The sequence below is a fragment of the Bufo gargarizans genome, chromosome 10 (assembly GCF_014858855.1).
Source record: "Bufo gargarizans isolate SCDJY-AF-19 chromosome 10, ASM1485885v1, whole genome shotgun sequence".
Taxonomy (NCBI): Eukaryota; Metazoa; Chordata; class Amphibia; order Anura; family Bufonidae; genus Bufo; species Bufo gargarizans.
Window position 1 is genome coordinate 3,464,910 of NC_058089.1, and position 19,695 is coordinate 3,484,604.

General features: G+C 51.3%; 1 protein-coding gene across 1 annotated transcript in view; it reads right to left on the reverse strand.

Annotated features, from left to right (window-relative positions):
* The window catches only part of LOC122920717 (ATP-binding cassette sub-family C member 8-like), a 46,005-nt gene extending 27,413 nt beyond the window's left edge, over positions 1 to 18,592 (reverse strand). The window contains exons 1-9 of the mRNA XM_044270427.1: positions 18,480 to 18,592; positions 17,246 to 17,351; positions 15,580 to 15,655; positions 15,389 to 15,494; positions 13,249 to 13,284; positions 13,006 to 13,041; positions 10,427 to 10,525; positions 9,772 to 9,856; positions 9,508 to 9,588 (exon numbers count right to left, since the gene is read on the reverse strand). Of these exons, the coding sequence (XP_044126362.1) occupies positions 9,508 to 9,588; positions 9,772 to 9,856; positions 10,427 to 10,525; positions 13,006 to 13,041; positions 13,249 to 13,284; positions 15,389 to 15,494; positions 15,580 to 15,655; positions 17,246 to 17,351; positions 18,480 to 18,592 (738 nt within the window). The remainder of the gene's footprint in view (positions 1 to 9,507; positions 9,589 to 9,771; positions 9,857 to 10,426; positions 10,526 to 13,005; positions 13,042 to 13,248; positions 13,285 to 15,388; positions 15,495 to 15,579; positions 15,656 to 17,245; positions 17,352 to 18,479) is intronic.
* Between the last annotated feature and the right edge of the window lie 1,103 nt (positions 18,593 to 19,695).

Here is a 19,695-nt window from a genome sequence, read left to right on the forward strand (position 1 = left end):
GGCTGAAGTCCTGCCACGGAGACACCTGCGCATCCATCCGTACGCCTCCGGATCTCGGGCGCGAGCCAGGACCACTGGGATCTTGTTGTTGAACCCGGACGCCATTAAGTCCACATCCGGACGGTCCCATCTGTGGCAGATTTCCTCGAACCCTTCTGGATGCAGAGACCACTCGCTTGGATCCACCGTGTTGTGGCTTAGAAAGTCCGCTGTCCAGTTGTCCACTCCTGGAATGCAAACTGCTGACAACACCGGAACGTGCGTCTCCGCCCACGTCAGAATTCTCTTCACCTCCTGCATCACCATCCGGCTGCGGGTCCCGCCCTGATGGTCGATATAGGCCACGGCCGCGGCATTGCCCGTTTGAACCCGCACTGGGAGGCCCGCAAGGAGAGAGGTCCAATAGGAGAGAGAGAGCGGAAAAAATCGCCCTCAGTTCCAGAAAGTTGATTGGAAGGCGAGACTCTGCCGCCGACCAAATTCCTTGAACCGTGCGAGACTGGAAAACGCCCCCCCCAACCCAGGATGCTGGCATCGGTGGCGGCGATCGTCCAGGAGAATGCGAGAAAGGAACTCCCCGACCTCAGGTTCTTTGGGAACAGCCACCAAGGGAGAGCTGCCCGAACCCGCTGAAAGGTAAAGGATCTCCTGTTGCGCCAGGCGAGTGTGAAACTGGGCATATGGAAGGCCTCGAAAGAGGCTACCATAAGACCCAGGACCTGCAAGTATTCCCGAATGGAGAGGCACGGGGAGCGCAGCAGATGCGACACTGCCCCCTGGACCTGGGAGGACTTGAAGGCTGGTAGAATACTTAGGCAGCCGAGGTGTCCAAAATCACCCTCCGGAAGGAGAGCCTCTGGGACGGGAAGAGGCAGGAGTTTGGGAAAGTTACCAGCCAGCCGAACCGTTCCAGGGTCTGAACAGTGATCCGGACGCTGTCCGTGGTCTGCGGTAGAGAGGGGGGCCTCTATCCGGATATCGTCCCGATAGGGCAGCAAAGGAATGCCCCTGGTACGAAGAAGCGCCATGAGCGGTCCAGGACCGTGGCAAGGACCCGCGGGGTGGTCGCCAACCCGAAGGAAGGGCGACAAACTGACAGTGTCGACCCATAATGGCGAAGCGCAGGAATCGATGGTGGGATTCCGCAATCGGGACATGTGATAGGCCTAGGAGCAGCAGGGCGGGCTGACTGGGCCCTCTAGTGCCGGGAAGGCTGGTGCAAAGGAAGGCCTCTTTGCGGGCGACCTGAGACCCCCGGCGGAGGAAGCAGGCGACGGCCTACCAGATGAGAAACGGCAAAAGGCATGCAGAGATGAACTCGTCCAGCTGATCCCCATAAGGTCTGGAAACCCCAAAGGGGAGATTAGCAAGGGAACGCTTGGTGGAGGCGTCAGCGTCCCACACCTTCAATCAGATCTCTTCGCGCTGAGTGACAGAGATGGCCAACCTGCGGGCAAAGAGGGAAACAATGTCCCTAGAAGCTTCGCAAAGAATCTTAGAAGCCTGAGACATCTGGAGAACCAACTCCAGTGTGTTAGTAGCCGCATCTCGTACCGCCAGTTCCTGGTGGTGGTGTTGTAACCACACCGAGAGAGCACTGGCTACCCCTGCTGAGTGAAAGGTAGGTCACAGGGACGCGCTGCCAGCGAAAAAAGGACCTGGAAGAGAGTCTATGCGTCTGTCTACAGCATCCTGGAAAGAGGAACTGACTAAGACAGGAAGGGCCACATAATTGGCTAATCCGGCCACCGGAGGATCCACCTTAGGGGGAGGAGACACCTCTCCTCGCCGTCAGCAGGGAAAGGAAAGTATATTCATGCGCTGGGTGGTCGAGAACCTTATTAAGACCACCCCAGGCCCTGGACATGACCGCGGAAAAATCCCTCATGGACCGGGAACATGGTAGTCTCCGACTGCCTGGACGGAAAAAGGGGGAACTCCTGACCAGTGGAAGGAGGAGAATCCCCTTGGAGAATAAAGGTGTCTCGGACAGTCACCACTAAGTCAGCCACCCTGGTGGAGAGCTTAGGCGAGGGGTCCCGCTCCATGACCTAATCAGAGCCGGAAATTCTCCTTCAGACTTGCGCTCCCTAAGGGAGGGGAGAGTCGCCCGAACGCGCCTCTAGACGAGGGGGGGGGGGGGGGGGGAGCCAGAGCCATCCGAGGAGGGATGCTGCTGCTCACGCTCCCTGTTAGTAGTCGGGCGTCTTCTGTGGAAAACCACTTAGAGAGGTGGTTGGCGTCACAGGATTTGAAAATGCCCTATAGTCCAAAAAGGACCTGGCTCGTCCGAGCCGGATAATTCTCCTTCGGATTACTCTCCCTAGGGAGGGGGAAGAGCAGTCCGCAAGCGCCACCGGCGAGGTGAGGGGGGTGGAGAGACGGAGACATCCGAGGTGGGATGCTGCCGCTCACGCTGCCTCTTCGTAGTCAGTCACCCACTGTGGGGACCACTGAGAGAGATGGAGTCGTTAGCGCCACAGGATTAAAGGACATGGTTGCCTTGGCGACTAAGACCAATTTAGCGGCCGCGCTGGACATGGCAGATGCCCAAGCGGGGACCGCAGGCCCCCAGGGACGTGGAGGAGGGGTGGAGGAGGGGGGTAAGGCAGGGATGCAGGTAATACTTATCTGCTCCTGCAGAACTTCTCCCTCGACTCCAGGACCAGCAGGGATGCACCTCATCAGGCTTCTGACTCCTTGTCCAGGAGTGCAGTGTTCTGGTGGAGGGTGGCAGCAGGAGACCCAGTAGCTGGTGGGATACCGGAGCTGCAGGTCGAGCCCGGATCCACTTGTCTTCTTTGGGGGGCAATGGAGGCAGCCAGGCAGCGTCCAAGGACGGCAGCGGGCATTCCACGGGGGACCAGGAAGGCGCCATGCCGACCTGTGTCCCCATCTAGAATAATATAAACAATTTTTGAAGGCTGAAAGGGGCTTTGAACTCAGAAAGCCTGGACATGGGGCAGCAGCAGCAGTACCACTGAGCTACCAGCTTGCCTGGCACAAAACGGAGTAGAGTGATGAGGAGCTGCACGGCCATGAGTAAACAGAGTCTCCGGTGTAAGGAGAGTCAGAGCGGCATGCCGAGGCTCCGCCTCCCCGAACGCGTCATTATGGCGCGAAAAAAGCGCGCGAAAATAAGCGCGCGCGCGAAAATATGCGCTCGCGAAAATATGCGCGAAAATAAGCGCACGCGCGAAAATACGCGCGAAAATAAGCGCACGCGCGAAAATAAGCGCACGCGCGAAAATAAGCGCACGCGCGCGGAAATAAGCGCGCGCGTGATTTAAACAAACACCACGTGGAGGAGCGGCCTGTCGGCGGGCGCTGAGGGAGCGCAGCAGCCAAGGCCCGACGAGAGAAGCGCTGAAGCCCACAGTTTAAGGGGGAAGAGATGCCAGTACTCCAGTGCCAAAATGAAGAAAGTGCCCCATCAGGATCCTTCTTCAAGCTCACCCAGGTAGCCACAGACAAATAGACACAGAGGGAGGGGGAGGGATTGGGCAACACTTATCTGCTCAGCATGCTCCCTCGATGTCCAGACCAGCAGGGATGCGCCTCTTCAGACTTCTGACTCCAATCCAGGAGAACAGTGCTCTGGAGGAGGGTAGGCAGCAGGCGTCCCAGCAGCTGGTGGGATGCCGGAGCTAACAGGTCGAGCCCGGATCCACTTATCTTCTTGGGGGGAAATGGAGGCAGCCAGGCAACGTCCCAAAGACGGCGGCGGGCACTCCACGGGGGACCAGGAAGGCGCCATGCCGACCTGTGTCCCCATCTAGAATAAAAATAACAAAAAGGAGTAGAATCAGAGAGTGTCAACCTCCTTCACCAGACACTAAGCAAAGACTGAGTTCCTCCTGGTGGAGTCTGGGGGTATAGCCCGAGGAGGAGGAGCTCTTTCATTTGCATAGTGTCCCTCCTACTAATACCTCTAAGCTATACCCATGGTCTGTGTCCCCCAATGGAAAAAAGCACGAGAAATATATATATATATAAAAATATATGGGGCAATGTATTGGTGGCAAATATATTAGAATAGACAGGCATTAACATCACACTCAATATTCAATCCTTGAGGCTGAATGGTTCCTAAAAGGAACATCCATTCAACCTCTTTTTTGTTTATTAAGGAGATAAAGTCCCCTCCACGGGTAGGTGTGCGCACAAGTTCTAATCCAAAAAAGCGCAAACCTCTAGGATTTTTATTGCGACAGATTTTAATATTACGTATGTGTTCCTGCATACGAGTTTTTAGACTGCGTGTAGTCCTGCCGACATATTGGAGGCCACAGGGGCACTCCAAAAGATAAATTACGCCAACATTATTGCAGGAAAATTGGCCCCTAATTTTCAAAGTGATATCCTTGGTTTTATTGCTTATAATGGTATCCACAAACCTTTCTCGGTCTTTTTGGATACGGTTTTTGCAGGGTAAGCAAAAGCCGCACCATGTAAACCTGCCTTTATGTGTGCTAATGCGTTTTTTACTAGTAGCGAGACTTGCACTCCGGACCAATTTATTGGTAAGATTGTCGGCTCTTGTAAAGACTACAGGAGGCCTAGCTGGTAAATCTTTACTAAGTACAGGATCGTTCTGAAGGATATGCCAGTTTTTACTGATCATATTTTTAATACAACCCATCTTGCTATTATATCGAGTCAGAAATGTATATCTGAAATCCTTCTTATGTTCATATTTATTATTAGTTGTCTGAAAAGTAATATCAGTGCGTTTCTGTTCTACTTCCTCCTTACAGTGATCTAAAAATTCAGTCTCATATCCCTTTTCCAAGAATCTGTTTTTGATCAATTGTCCTTGTTCTCTGTAGTCTTCTAACTTACTACAATTTTTTGAGATACGTTGGAATTGGTTTTTAGGGATGTTTTTTAGCCATGATGGATGATGACAACTATTTAGCTCAATATACGTATTAACATCAAACCGTTTTGAAGAAGGTCTTAGTTTTTAATCTCCCATCTTCCACAAATATAACCAAATCTAGGAAATCTACAGAAACCGCACTGATATGACTAGTGAATTTTAAATTAAAATTATTTATGTTAATGCCCGCTATGAAGGTATCTAGACCCTCCCTCTCACCTAGCCAGATGAGAAGGCAGTCGTCTATATATCTTCGCCACACTAATAGCTGTCCCCCTCCCAAATCTTTTTTAAGAATCTGGTCAATATTCTCCCTCTCCCACATTGTCATAAAAAGATTGCCAGAATGCTGAAGATAAAAATCTGACTCACAATTATTTTCTTTATAAAGATAATTTTTATCTTCAGCATTCTGGCGTGGCGATGGGGTCGAAATTCGCCCCAAGCCTCGCCAATCTTTTTATGACAATGTGGGAGAGGGAGAATATTGACCAGATTCTTAAAAAAGATTTGGGAGGGGGACAGCTATTAGTGTGGCGAAGATATATAGACGACTGCCTTCTCATCTGGCTAGGTGAGAGGGAGGGTCTAGATACCTTCATAGCGGGCATTAACATAAATAATTTTAATTTAAAATTCACTAGTCATATCAGTGCGGTTTCTGTAGATTTCCTAGATTTGGTTATATTTGTGGAAGATGGGAGATTAAAAACTAAGACCTTCTTCAAAACGGTTTGATGTTAATACGTATATTGAGCTAAATAGTTGTCATCATCCATCATGGCTAAAAAACATCCCTAAAAACCAATTCCAACGTATCTCAAAAAATTGTAGTAAGTTAGAAGACTACAGAGAACAAGGACAATTGATCAAAAACAGATTCTTGGAAAAGGGATATGAGACTGAATTTTTAGATCACTGTAAGGAGGAAGTAGAACAGAAACGCACTGATATTACATCTCAGACAACTAATAATAAATATGAACATAAGAAGGATTTCAGATATACATTCCTGACTCGATATAATAGCAAGATGGGTTGTATTAAAAATATGATCAGTAAAAACTGGCATATCCTTCAGAACGATCCTGTACTTAGTAAAGATTTACCAGCTAGGCCTCCTGTAGTCTTTACAAGAGCCGACAATCTTACCAATAAATTGGTCCGGAGTGCAAATCTCGCTACTAGTAAAAAACGCATTAGCACACATAAAGGCAGGTTTACATGGTGCGGCTTTTGCTTACCCTGCAAAAACCGTATCCAAAAAGACCGAGAAAGGTTTGTGGATACCATTATAAGCAATAAAACCAAGGATATCACTTTGAAAATTAGGGGCCAATTTTCCTGCAATAATGTTGGCGTAATTTATCTTTTGGAGTGCCCCTGTGGCCTCCAATATGTCGGCAGGACTACACGCAGTCTAAAAACTCGTATGCAGGAACACATACGTAATATTAAATATTAAAATCTGTCACAATAAAAACCCTAGAGATTTGCGCTTTTTTGGATTAGAACTTGTGCGCACACCTACCCGTGGAGGGGACTTTATCTCCTTAATAAACAAAAAAGAGGTTGAATGGATGTTTCTTTTAGGAACCATTCAGCCTCAAGGATTGAATATTGAGTGTGATGTTAATGCCTGTCTATTCTAATATATTTGCCAGCAATACATTGCCCCATATATTTTTATATATTTTTATGTGTAATTTTATATATATTCTTTGTCCATATGTGTCTGCTTGTATATAATTGTTCTTACCTTGTATTCTTGTGAATGTGTTCATGACGTGGTACAGGGGAGGTCTCCTGCTAATTTAAACTCTGTGGAATCCAATTACTAATCAACGCCCCAGACGAAGCATCACGGCGAAACCCGGGTCGGGCATTTCAGAGACTTTTAATATATGTTTTTTAGCTGTAATTTCTGTTTTTATTAAACAACTTTTATCTGACCCTTTGGTGCGCATCCATCCTACTTGCCAGTCCTTTTGGGAAGCTGTGGTTCACTGTCATCCAGGTGTAGAAGTGTTTCATCTGTCGGATCGATATTTGGGATTTTTCCTGCTCAAGTGTCTTGATCCTTGCCGGCTCCACCTGCCCAGCCGTCTGTGAAGACTGCGCAGATATATTTCCATGCATCTTACAAAGGATATTCTGTGAGTACAATCTTGTAGCAAGCGTGTCAAGTGTAATTACATGCTACACTATAGTTCTCTTCCTCCAACAGAGTTCTATTGAAGATACCATCTAGTTTTTACACGCATCTACTAACAAGAAATCCTGTGAGTATAATCTATTCACATGGTGCGTCAAGTACTTGGAATTTGCTACACCATAGTGCGCTTTTTCATTTCACAACAGGTTTCCATACCGGTGTTAGATTGTGAGGTTGGCATATGACCACATTGATTGAGGATCTACAAAAGGAACTTCTATTTACGTAAAATAATTCTCTCCTGCAGCGCAATCCTTCTATATAACTTTACTCAGCTGACTTTTCCCACATTGTCTTTGGATTTGCAGCGCTAGAGAGGACAAGTATTTTCAACAGAGACTTCATTTTATTTTATTACATTTTTATTACTGGCACAACCCCTTTAAATGAAGGAGTGTCGGAGGCTTCCATGCAGAGCGTGTGGGTAATAGGGGCAATTCTGTGGGAGGTCTGAAGTGGACACAAGATGGGCGCTGCAGCCACGCTGCGGTTTATGGTGCCCATGGAGAAAGGGGACACCTATAAGGGTAATGTGGCTGACGACGACCCCCATGTGGTGTTCTGTGGCAGCAGACACCGGCTAAATGGTGCCAAGCCTCAATCTACAGAATCACAAAGCCAAGAGGATGGGGCCACGGGAAAGTCAGCGTTAAGGGCCCTGCCTGAAGGACAATCATCAAGCAATAGTGAATGTTGGGGAAACGATCACCACCGATCATTCCTCCCTCATTCAGTTCTAGGGATTATCACATCTCTGATCATAGAGGAAGATCTGCGGCCGATAACCGGGCGTCTCATCCCGATTACACAGGAGATGTGCTGCAGATAATCGGGCGTCTCATCCTGATTACACAGATGTGCTGCAGATAACGGGGGTCATTCATCCTGATTACACAGGAGATGTGCTGCAGATAACCAGGGGGCATTCATCCTGATTACACAGGAGATGTGCTGCAGATAACCGGGGGTCATTCATCCTCATTACACAGGAGATGTGCTGCAGATAATCGGGCGTCTCATCCTGATTACACAGGAGATGTTCTGCAGATAACCGGGGTCATTTATCCTGATTACACAGGAGATGTGCTGCAGATAACCGGGGGTCATTCATCCTCATTACACAGGAGATGTGCTGCAGATAACCGGGGGTCATTCATCCTCATTACACAGGAGATGTGCTGCAGATAACCGGGGGTAATTCATCCTCATTACACAGATGTGCTGCCGATAATCGGGCGTCTCTCATCCTGATTACACAGGAGATGTGCTGCAGATAACGGGATCATTCATCCTGATTACACAGGAGATGTGCTGCAGATAATCGGGCGTCTCTCATCCTGATTACACGGGAGATGTGCTGCTAATTGTTGCGTTATCTGGACACCCTGTGGGACGCGTTATCTGGAGACCCTGTGGGATGCGTTATCTGGACACCCTGTGGGACGCGTTATCTGGACACCCTGTGGGATGCGTTATCTGGACACCCTGTGGGATGCGTTATCTGGACACCCTGTGGGATGCGTTATCTGGACACCCTGTGGGATGCGTTATCTGGACACCCTGTGGGATGCGTTATCTGGGCACCCTGTGGGATGCGTTATCTGGAGACCCTGTGGGATGCGTTATCTGGACACCCTGTGGGATGCGTTATCTGGACACCCTGTGGGATGCGTTATCTGGACACCCTGTGGGATGCGTTATCTGGACACCCTGTGGGATGCGTTATCTGGAGACCCTGTGGGATGCGTTATCTGGACACCCTGTGGGATGCGTTATCTGGACACCCTGTGGGATGCGTTATCTGGACACCCTGTGGGATGCGTTATCTGGACACCCTGTGGGATGCGTTATCTGGACACCCTGTGGGATGCGTTATCTGGAGACCCTGTGGGATGCGTTATCTGGACACCCTGTGGGATGCGTTATCTGGACACCCTGTGGGATGCGTTATCTGGACACCCTGTGGGATGCGTTATCTGGAGACCCTGTGGGATGCGTTATCTGGAGACCCTGTGGGATGCGTTATCTGGAGACCCTGTGGGATGCGTTATCTGGACACCCTGTGTGTTGCGTTATCTGGAGACCCTGTGGGATGCGTTATCTGGGCACCCTGTGGGATGCGTTATCTGGACACCCTGTGGGATGCGTTATCTAGAGACCCTGTGGGATGCGTTATCTGGAGACCCTGTGGGATGCGTTATCTGGAGACCCTGTGGGATGCGTTATCTGGGCACCCTGTGGGATGCGTTATCTGGAGACCCTGTGGGATGCGTTATCTGGAGACCCTGTGGGATGCGTTATCTGGGCACCCTTTGGGATGCGTTATCTCTAGTCATATACTGGTATATACTATACCAATAGCTCCAGGTTCACAGCTCACACATACAGCAGACAAGAGGTAAATGCTCACCAGAAACACAACGCTCGCCTGCTGGTACAGCGCCCTCGCCACGCTAATGCGCTGCCGCTGACCCCCGGACAGGTTAATCCCCTGAAATACAAGATATGGAACCATTATAAAAAAGGAAAAGGTTTCTATTAATGGACTGCAATGTTATTGGCAACTGATACATCCGTCTGTCCAGGTCCAGCAGTCATTTCACATGTCCAAGCAGCAGGGAATCACTGATCCGAACATGGTGCCCCCTGGTGGCCACATACCAGCATTACTCACCCGTTCTCCAATCTGCGTCTGATCTCCATGTGGCAGGATGTCGATATCTGGCTGCAGGGAACAGGCGTCAATCATGGCTTTATACCTGCAGATACACGGTATGGGATCAATCTATGAGAACAGCGCAGAGCGAAGGGGGAGAACTATGAAAGACAGGGGCAGAGAACATCACCGATCTGCAGTGGCAATGAGCGACTCTCAGTATCATTGGGATAATGGATTCTCAGCAGTGGTCAGTTCACAGCTCTTACAGCAGAGAACCAGCTCCTGAAGTGGCTACAGATTCACAGCTTTTAGGGTCTATTCACATGTCCGTGTGTGTTTTGCGGACAAGAATAGGACATGTTCTATTTTTTTCAGGATCGGAATTGCGGACCCGGAAGTGCGGATCTGCAATTCCGGATCCAGGCAGCACATCGTGCTGCCCCATAGAAATGAATGGGTCCTCCGGGCCCCTGAGCAGGTTTTCTTCATAGGTTCGTCATCTATGTATATACAGGCTCTCTCGTCCTCCGGGCCCCATAGCACTTTTTCTCCATGGGAGTCGGGCCCCCGCCCATCCGATACTGATAACCTATCCTGAGGGTAAGTTATCATTAACCCCTTCACTTCCTGACCAAGCAGACAGTGGCACAAAGACTTAGCAGATCCTCACTTCTGCTTATTAAAGGGGCTCTCAAACGTGATGTTTTCTTCCACCGTAGCGTTCAGGAGCCAGGGCTTCTGGGAGGCGTACGCCACCGCCCCCCGCCTCCTGAAAAAGAGCACAAGGGTTAGCATTAAGTGGGGCGCAATAGAGTGCATGCTCTTCAGCCCAAGCACACTGACCATCTCCATACTGCAATATTTCAGAGGGGGAGGGGAAAGGAAGGGGAGGGTCTAGAAGGGCAGGAAGGGAGAGTAAGAGGAAGAGGAGGGGCTAGAAGGGCAGGGAGGGAGAGTAAGAGGAAGGGGAGGGGCTAGAAGGGCAGGAAGGGAGAGTAAGAGGAAAGGTAGGGGCTATAAGGGCAGGGAGGGAGAGTAAGAGGAAGGGGAGGGGCTAGAAGGGCAGGGAGGGAGAGTAAGAGGAAGGGGAGGGGCTAGAAGGGCAGGAAGGGAGAGTAAGAGGAAGGGGAGGGGCTAGAAGGGCACGAAGGGAGAGTAAGAGGAAGGGGAGGGGCTAGAAGGGCACGAAGGGAGAGTAAGAGGAAGGGGAGGGGCTAGAAGGGCACGAAGGGAGAGTAAGAGGAAGGGGAGGGGCTAGAAGGGAGAGTAAGAGGAAAGGTAGGAGCTATAAGGGCAGGGAGGGAGAGGAAGGGGAGGGGCTAGAAGGGCAGAGTGAGAGGGAGCAGTTAGAAGGGGAGGAAGTGAGTGAGGGGGTAGGGGGACTAGAAAGGCAAGAAGTGGGAGGAAAAGAAGTGGTTAAAAGGGCAGAGAGGGAGAGGAATGGGAGGTGCTAGAAGAGCAAACAGGGATAGTGAGAGGAAGGGGAGGGGCAAGGAGGGCAGGAAGTGACAGGGAGGGCAGGGGCATTGAGTTGGAGGGGCTCTCTTTTTTCCCCCTAATCCTCTCATTTTGTGGTGGATGAAAGGGTTGGCGCTGTCACCTGCCGTGTCCATCTCGGGCAGCTGTATGATTGGGGTGATCTCCTGCAGTGTGATGTAGATGTGACTAAGAACCGCACCCGGGACTAGAGTCAGAATGCAGTCTCCGGCCCGAGGCGCTGAAGCCAATGGATTCCACAAATTCTGCGTCTCCTAAACATAAGACCTGGTTTATCAGGAAGATTAGTTCTTGAAGCCGCAATGTCTGCACAGTATCTGCCTGATGAGAAAGTGGTGACAAACCTACGATGGCTTTATGTTCCGAGGAGGGTGGGGAATGACGGCTTTATGTTCCGAGGAGGGTGGGGAATGACGGCTTTATGTTCCGAGGAGGGTGGGGAATGACGGCTTTATGTTCCGAGGAGGGGGGGAATGACGGCTTTATGTTCCGAGGGTGGGGAATGACGGCTTTATGTTCCGAGGAGGGTGGGGAATGACGGCTTTATGTTCCGAGGAGGGTGGGGAATGACGGCTTTATGTTCCGAGGAGGGTGGGGAATGACGGCTTTATGTTCCGAGGAGGGTGGGGAATGACGGCTTTATGTTCCGAGGAGGGTGGGGAATGACGGCTTTATGTTCCGAGGAGGGTGGGGAATGACGGCTTTATGTTCCGAGGAGGGTGGGGAATGACGGCTTTATGTTCCGAGGAGGGTGGGGTATGACGGCTTTATGTTCCGAGGAGGGAGGGGTATGACGGCTTTATGTTCCGAGGAGGGTGGGGTATGACAGCTTTATGTTCCGAGGAGGGCGGGGTATGAACGCTTTAAGTTCCAAGGAGGGCGGGGTATGACCGCATTGCGTTCCGAGGAGGGTGGGGTATGACCACTTTACGCTTTGAGGAGGGCGGGGTATGACTGCTTTACGTTTGAGGAGGGCGGGGTATGACTGCTTTACGTTCCGAGGAGGGAGGGGTATGACCGCTTTACGTTCCGAGGAGGGCAGGGTATGACCGCTTTAAGTTCCAAGGAGGGCGGGGTATGACTGCGTTGAGTTCCGAGGAGGGAGGGGTATGACCGCTTTACGTTCCAAGGAGGGCAGGGTATGACCGCTTTAAGTTCCAAGGAGGGCGGGGTATGACCGTGTTGCGTTCCGCGGAGGGTGGGGTATGACCACTTTACGTTTTGAGGAGTGCAGGATTTGTGACATACATCAGCTCCCAGCAGTTCCCTCCTGTAGCACTGGGTATGTAAGAGAAAGAAGACGGAGCGCCCCCTGTCAGGGGAAGAAGGCGGAGCCCCCGCTGTCAGGGGAAGAAGGCGGAGCGCCCCCTGTCAGAGAAGAAGGCGGAGCGCCCCCTGTCAGAGAAGAAGGCGGAGCGCCCCCTGTCAGGGGAAGAAGGCGGAGTGCCCCCTGTTAGAGGAAGAAGGGGGAGTTCCTTCAGAGTGTGTTGCTGCGCCTCCATACTCTCTTTTATTAGAGTTTGATTTTAGTGATATTTGGAGGCGGTGGGAGGAGTCAATGACGTCACTTTCGGTTTTGTGACCTTTGCCGGCGGTGGGAGGAGTCAGCGACTTTCCATCTCTTTTTATTTATCAAAACGAAGAGCAAATGAATATATAAACAAATGATCTTCAGGAAAAGAGGGAGCAGCGCAACTGGTCGCTATCTGACTTTCCTGCACAGAACCGCGAGGACAATGACCCAGACGTCACCTGATCTCCACATCCATGGCTGCCTCCCGCTCTGCGCTGTAAAACAAGAGACAGGTGTAAGAACATGGAGGGTCTTCAAGACTCCCCCCACTGCGTTAATCCCAGCATTTGAAAGGCACTCGATGGAGCCGACAGAGCCCCCACGCTTTGTCGAGTTGACTGCAGTAAATCCGGTGCGGTATTCCAGCGACCCCCACTGGAGCGCTACCTCCCGCCCCCCCCTCCATATCTCAGGACACTCACCTCATGTCCTCCGCCGTCGCCTCACCGTCAGCAACGCTGGAAAATAAAGCACAAGTCATTAGACGCAGTAAATGGCGGCAATCTGCAGCTGAGCAAACAGATTAGAGGCGATCGTACACGGGACGCTGACTCCAGCACCTGATCACTCAGCGAGGCAGGAGCCACAGCACGCCTCGCACCCCGCCGATAAGAGGATTAATGCACCGTGAATCATGAGCTGAGCGTAAGCCGGCTGACAACCAGTGTGGACACACCACAGAGCCCCCACATATAGATAAGCCGGCTGACAACCAGTATGAACACACTACAGAGCCCCCACATATAGATAAGCCGGCTGACAACCAGTGTGGACACACCACAGAGCCCCCACATATAGATAAGCCGGCTGACAACCAGTGTGGACACACCACAGACCCCCCACATATAGATAAGCTGGATTCCAAAAAAGTTGGGACACTAAACAAATCGTGAATAAAAACTGAATGCAATGATGTGGAGATGGCAAATGTCACTATGTTATTTGTAATAGAAGGTAGATGACGGATCAAACGTTTAATCCGAGTAAATGTATCATTTTAAAGGAAAAATACGTTGATTCAAATTTTCACGGTGTCAACAAATCCCCAAAAAGTTGGGACAAGTAGCAATAAGAGGCTGGAAAAAGTAAATTTGAGCATAACGAAGAGCTGGAAGACCAATTACCACTAATTAGGTCAATTGGCAACATGATTGGGTATAAAAAGAGCTTCTCAGAGCGGCCGTGTCTCTCAGAAGCCAAGATGGGTAGAGGATCACCAATTCCCACAATGTTGCGCAGAAAGATAGTGGAGCAATATCAGAAAGGTGTTACCCAGCGAAAACTGCAAAGACTTTGCATCTATCATCATCAACTGTGCATAACATCATCCGAAGAGTCAGAGAATCTGGAACAATCTCTGTGGTAAGGGTCAAGGCGGTAAAACCATACTGGATGCCCGTGATCTCCGGGCCCTTACACGACACTGCACCACAAACAGGAATGCTACTGTAAAGGAAATCCCAGAATGGGCTCAGGAATACTTCCAGAAACCATTGTCAGTGACCACAATCCACCGCGCCATCCGCCGCTGCCAGCTGACACTCTACAGTGCAAAGAAGAAGCCATTTCTAAGCAAGATCCACAAGCTCAGGCGTTTTCACTGGGCCAGGGGTCATTTACAATGGAGTGCGGCAAAATGGAAGACTGTTCTGTGGTCAGACGAGTCACGATTCAAAGTTCTTTTTGGAAATCTGGGACGCCATGTCATCCGGACCAAAGAGGACAAGGACAACCCAAGTTGTTATCAACGCTCAGTTCAGAAGCCTGCATCTCTGATGGTATGGGGTGGCATGAGTGCGTGTGGCATGGGCAGCTTGCATGTCTGGAAAGGCACCATCAATGCAGAAAAATATATTCAGGTTCTAGAACAACATCTGCTCCCATCCAGACGTCATCTCTTTCAGGGAAGACCCTGCATTTTTCAACAAGATAATGCCAGACCACATTCTGCATCAATCACAACATCATGGCTGCGTAGGAGAAGGATCCGGGTACTGAAATGGCCGGTCTGCAGTCCAGATCTGTCACCTATAGAGAACATTTGGCGCATCATAAAGAGGAAGGTGCAACAAAGAAGGCCCAAGACGATGGAACAGTTAGAGGCCTGTATTAGACAAGAATGGGAGAGCATTCCTATTTCTAAACTTGAGAAACTGGTCTCCTCGGTCCCCAGACGTCTGCTGAGTGTTGTAAGAAGAAGGGGAGATGCCGCACAGCGGGGAAAATGGCCTTGTCCCAACTTTTTAGGGATTTGTTGACACCATGAAATTCTGATTCAACATATTTTTCCCTTAAAATGGTGCATTTTCTCAGTTTAAACTTTTGTTCCGTGATTTATGTTCTATTCTGAATAAAATATTAGAAGTTGGCGCCTCCACATCATTGCATTCAGTATTTATTCACGATTTGTATAGTGTCCCAACTTTTTGGGAATCCGGTTTGTATAAGCTGGCTGACAACCAGTGTGGACACACCACAGACCCCCCACTTATAGATAAGCCGGCTGACAACCAGTGTGGACGCACTACTGACCCCCCCCCCCCCCAGTTCTGGAGTTCTCACCTGTTCCAGAATACGTCCCCGGAGATCTTGTGCATTTCGCCCAGCGTGGCCATTAAGAGCGAGGACTTCCCGCAGCCGACCTGTCCGACGATCATAGTCAGCTGACCTGGGGGCGGGGAGAACGCCGTCAAATACTGCTGTATAATATACCGGGAGGAGCAGAGCATCATGGGAGAGGAGGAGTAAATCACCTCGAGGAATCCGGATGTCAATGCTTGATAGTGCAGGCGTGCCCTCCGGAGTCCACGTGAAAAAGCCGCTGCTGACCTGCAGAGGAGCATGGGAGTTACCACTGGATGATAGCGGGGCCCCTCCCCCAGAATGCCCCCCCTCCTCCCGTGGATACAGAGTGACCCCCCGCACTCTCCGTGGATATACAGTGACCCCCCTCCTCCCGTGGATACAGTGACACCTCCCCTCCCCGTGGATACACAGTGACACCCACCCTCCCCGTGGATACACAGTGACCCCCCCTCATCCCTGTGAATATACAGTGACACCCCCTCCTCCCCGTGGATACAGTGACCCCCCTCCTCCCCGTGGATACAGTGACCCCCCCTCCCCGTGGATAACAGTGACCCCCCTCCTCCCCGTGGATACACAGTGACCCCCCCTCATCCCTGTGAATATATAGTGACACCCCCTCCTCCCCGTGGATACACAGTTGACCCCCCCTCATCCCTGTGAATATACAGTGACCCCCCTCTCTTCCCCGTGGATAAACAGTGACCCCCCGTACTCCCCATGGATACACAGTGGACCCCCCGTACTCCCCCGTGGATACACAGTGACCCCGATACTCCCCGTGGATACACAGTGACCGCCTCATCCCTGTGAATATAATATAGTGACACCCACTCCTCCCCGTGGATAGACAGTGACCCCCCTCCTCCCCGTGGATAGACAGGACCCCCCCTCCTCCCCGTGGATAGACAGTGACCCCCCTCCTCCCCGTGGATACACAGTGACCCCCGTACTCCCCGTGGATACACAGTGACACCCCTTATCCCTGTGGATAGACAGTGACCCCCCTCCTCCCCGTGGATACACAGTGACCCCCGTACTCCCCGTGGATACAGTGACACCCCTCATCCCTGTGGATACACAGTGACCCCCCCTCCTCCCTGTGGACAAACAGTGACCCCCCCTCCTCCCCGTGAATACACAGTGACCCCGCTCATCCCCGTGGACACACAGTGACCCCCCTCCTCCCCGTGGATAGACAGTGACCCCCATCCTCCCCGTGGATAGACAGTGACCCCCCTCCTCCCCGTGGATAGACAGTGACCCCCCTCCTCCCCGTGGATACAGTGACACCCCTCATCCCTGTGGATAGACAGTGACCCCCCCTCCTCCCCGTGGATACACAGTGACACCCCCTCCTCCCTGTGGATAGACAGTGACCCCCCTTCTCCCCGTGGATACACAGTGACCCCCGTACTCCCCGTGGATACAGTGACACCCCTCATCCCTGTGGATACCACAGTGACCCCCCCTTCTCCCCGTGGATACACAGTGACCCCGCTCATCCCCGTGGACACACAGTGACCCCCCCTCTCATCCCTGTGAATATACAGTGCTCCCCCTCTCTTCCCCGTGCGATACACAGTGATTCCCCCCCCCCACCATGTCGTGGCTTGCAAAATTTGGTGGTTCATCCTCGCCTTTATACAGACTTCCTCTTCCTCCTCCCCTGGGGGTCGCTCTCGGGCCTCCGCTGGGGGCAGCTGACAACGTTCCAATCGTCTCTGATCGGCCTCTTACGATTGACCACCTTGAGGGGCTGAGCGGGGAGAGACTGTGTTGGTGATAGCGGCGGTGGTCAAGGTCATGTGACTCGCATTTCCGGTAACTCACCAGCGCCTGATACTTGTTCTGATGCCCCGTCTTATGGGAGAGCGCACACTTCTCCGTCTCCTCGCCGATCTCCTCGCTGGAGAAGAACTCGCTGAGCTTCTGGACGCTACAAGAAGCCGAAATACAAAACATCAACATTTCAAGACGTCCGCCCCTCACCCAACAAGGTAACGGCGTCTCTGCAGGAGATCAATGGGTCAGGGAGAGCACTAGAAGACAGCCACCACCACTGCTCTGCCACCTACCTGCAGGTCCCAGAGAGCTAACACCACTGCTCAGCCACCGACCTGCAGGTATCATGGAGCGACCACCACTGCTCAGCCACCGACCTGAAGGTATCATGGAGCGACCACCACTGCTCAGCCACCGACCGCCACCTACCTGCAGGTCCCAGAGAGCTACCACCACTGCTCAGCCACCGACCTGCAGGTATCATCGAGCGACCACCACTGCTCAGCCACTGACCTACACTACCTGAAGGTACCACATAGCTGCGACCACTGCTCAGCCACCGACCTGAAGGTATCATGGAGCGACCACCACTGCTCCGCCACCGACCTGAAGGCACTACATAGCTGCCACCAATGCTCAGCCACAGACCTACAGGTATCATCGAGCTACCACCACTGCTCCGCCACCGACCTGAAGGTACCACATAGCTGCACCACTGCTCAGCCACCGACCGCCACCTACCTGCAGGTCCCAGAGAGCTACCACCACTGCTCAGCCACCTACCTGCAGGTACCACATAGCTACCACCATTTCTCAGCCACCGACCACCACCTACCTGCAGGTACCACATAGCTGCCACCACTGCTCGCTCAGCCACTGACTGCCACTTACTGAAGGTACCACATTAGCTACCACTACTGCTCAGCCACCATCCGCCACTTACCTGCAGGTCCCAGAGAGCTACAACCACTGCTCAGCCACTACCGCCACCTACCTGCAGGTACCACATAGCTACCACCAGAGCTCAGTCACTGACCAACACCTACCCACAGCTACCATGGAGCTACCATCCAATCTCAGCCACTGACAGACACTTACCTGCAGGTACCATGGAGCTACCACCACGGCTCAGCCACTGACAGCCACCATTAATCTGCAACTGATCCACTACTTAACTGCACGTCCCACAGATTCCCCTCCCAGTGCCCTCACCCCCATAAGACACTGAATGCCTCCACCCACTACACGCCCGCTTTCAGCACCGCTGCTCACTATCGTTTACCTGACCAGCGCTTTAACGGTGGAGCGGACTACACTGGACAGTAAGAATAATGGCGTCACCAGGATGTGGAAGAGGGAGAGAGAAGCAAAGGCTACGGCCCGGGGAGAAGTCATCGTAGCTCAGGAGATGCACGTGGACACAAATGTCTGGATGAAAAGAGAAGTTATTCATCAATATAAATACTTGTCCCTGGAAAGTGTCACCATACTTCAGTAGGATCCAAAAACCAGGACTCGTCTCCATTCCCTCCTTCACCCACAAAACTACAGCAGATCCGCACTCTGTGTAACCAATGCGAGTTCTACTGAGCGACCAATGAGTCGCTTTCCGATATCTCTGCTCTCCACGCACACCGCCACCGCCGAGCAGCAGAGGATCTCTAGATGTCATGCCTTCAATCGGAAAACAGCATAGTCTAGATCCCCATAGAAGCTTCTGCCCAGACACTTTATTCACTCACAAGATGGGCATCTTGGATTGCTCATAAAATCGTCCCAACTGCCCGACCCGGGTTTTCCTCGGCTTCGTCAGGGGCCTCCTGGATTTTCACAAGTATGGGCGGTATTTGTTAAAACATTGCGATACCTCATTTCCTTGTCCTATCGTTATACATTTAAATATATCATAATATCCTCCTTTTAAAATACCCCCAAAAAGGCATTTTTAAACACAATACTCAGTATATTCAATAATAATTCATTTCATACAACCCATCTGTAGTTGTATTCGGCCCCATTTCCGACACGTCCAACTTCAGATCTAGTTGTAAATAAAGTGTCTTCACATTTAGCCTCATCCGATATCTGAACTTTTCTACCTTACAAAACGGCCAACACGATAAAAACTCCCATCAGACGATCGGGTATCACATGTTCAGAATGGTACCGGGTCGGCTACCGCGTGTCCAGGTATTAGATTTTACTCCTAATAACATACGCGCCGATCTGACGCCCCATTCACTATTTAACCCCTTTGGTTGTTTGGTAGTTAATGAGTGTGATGAAGAATCCACCTCAGTATGACCAAGGAGATACTAGTAGAAAAGTGCAAATCAGGAAGGTATTTTCAGAAAAATCCTCTGGGTTAGAGCGATCATCTCGGGGGTCCACTCTCTGACTAGCGAATGACCCCATCCTACCTGGACAGACACAGGGCAAGTCTAGAGAGACAGTCCCTTCATGATGTACCATCATACCCAAAGACATAGGAGGAGAAC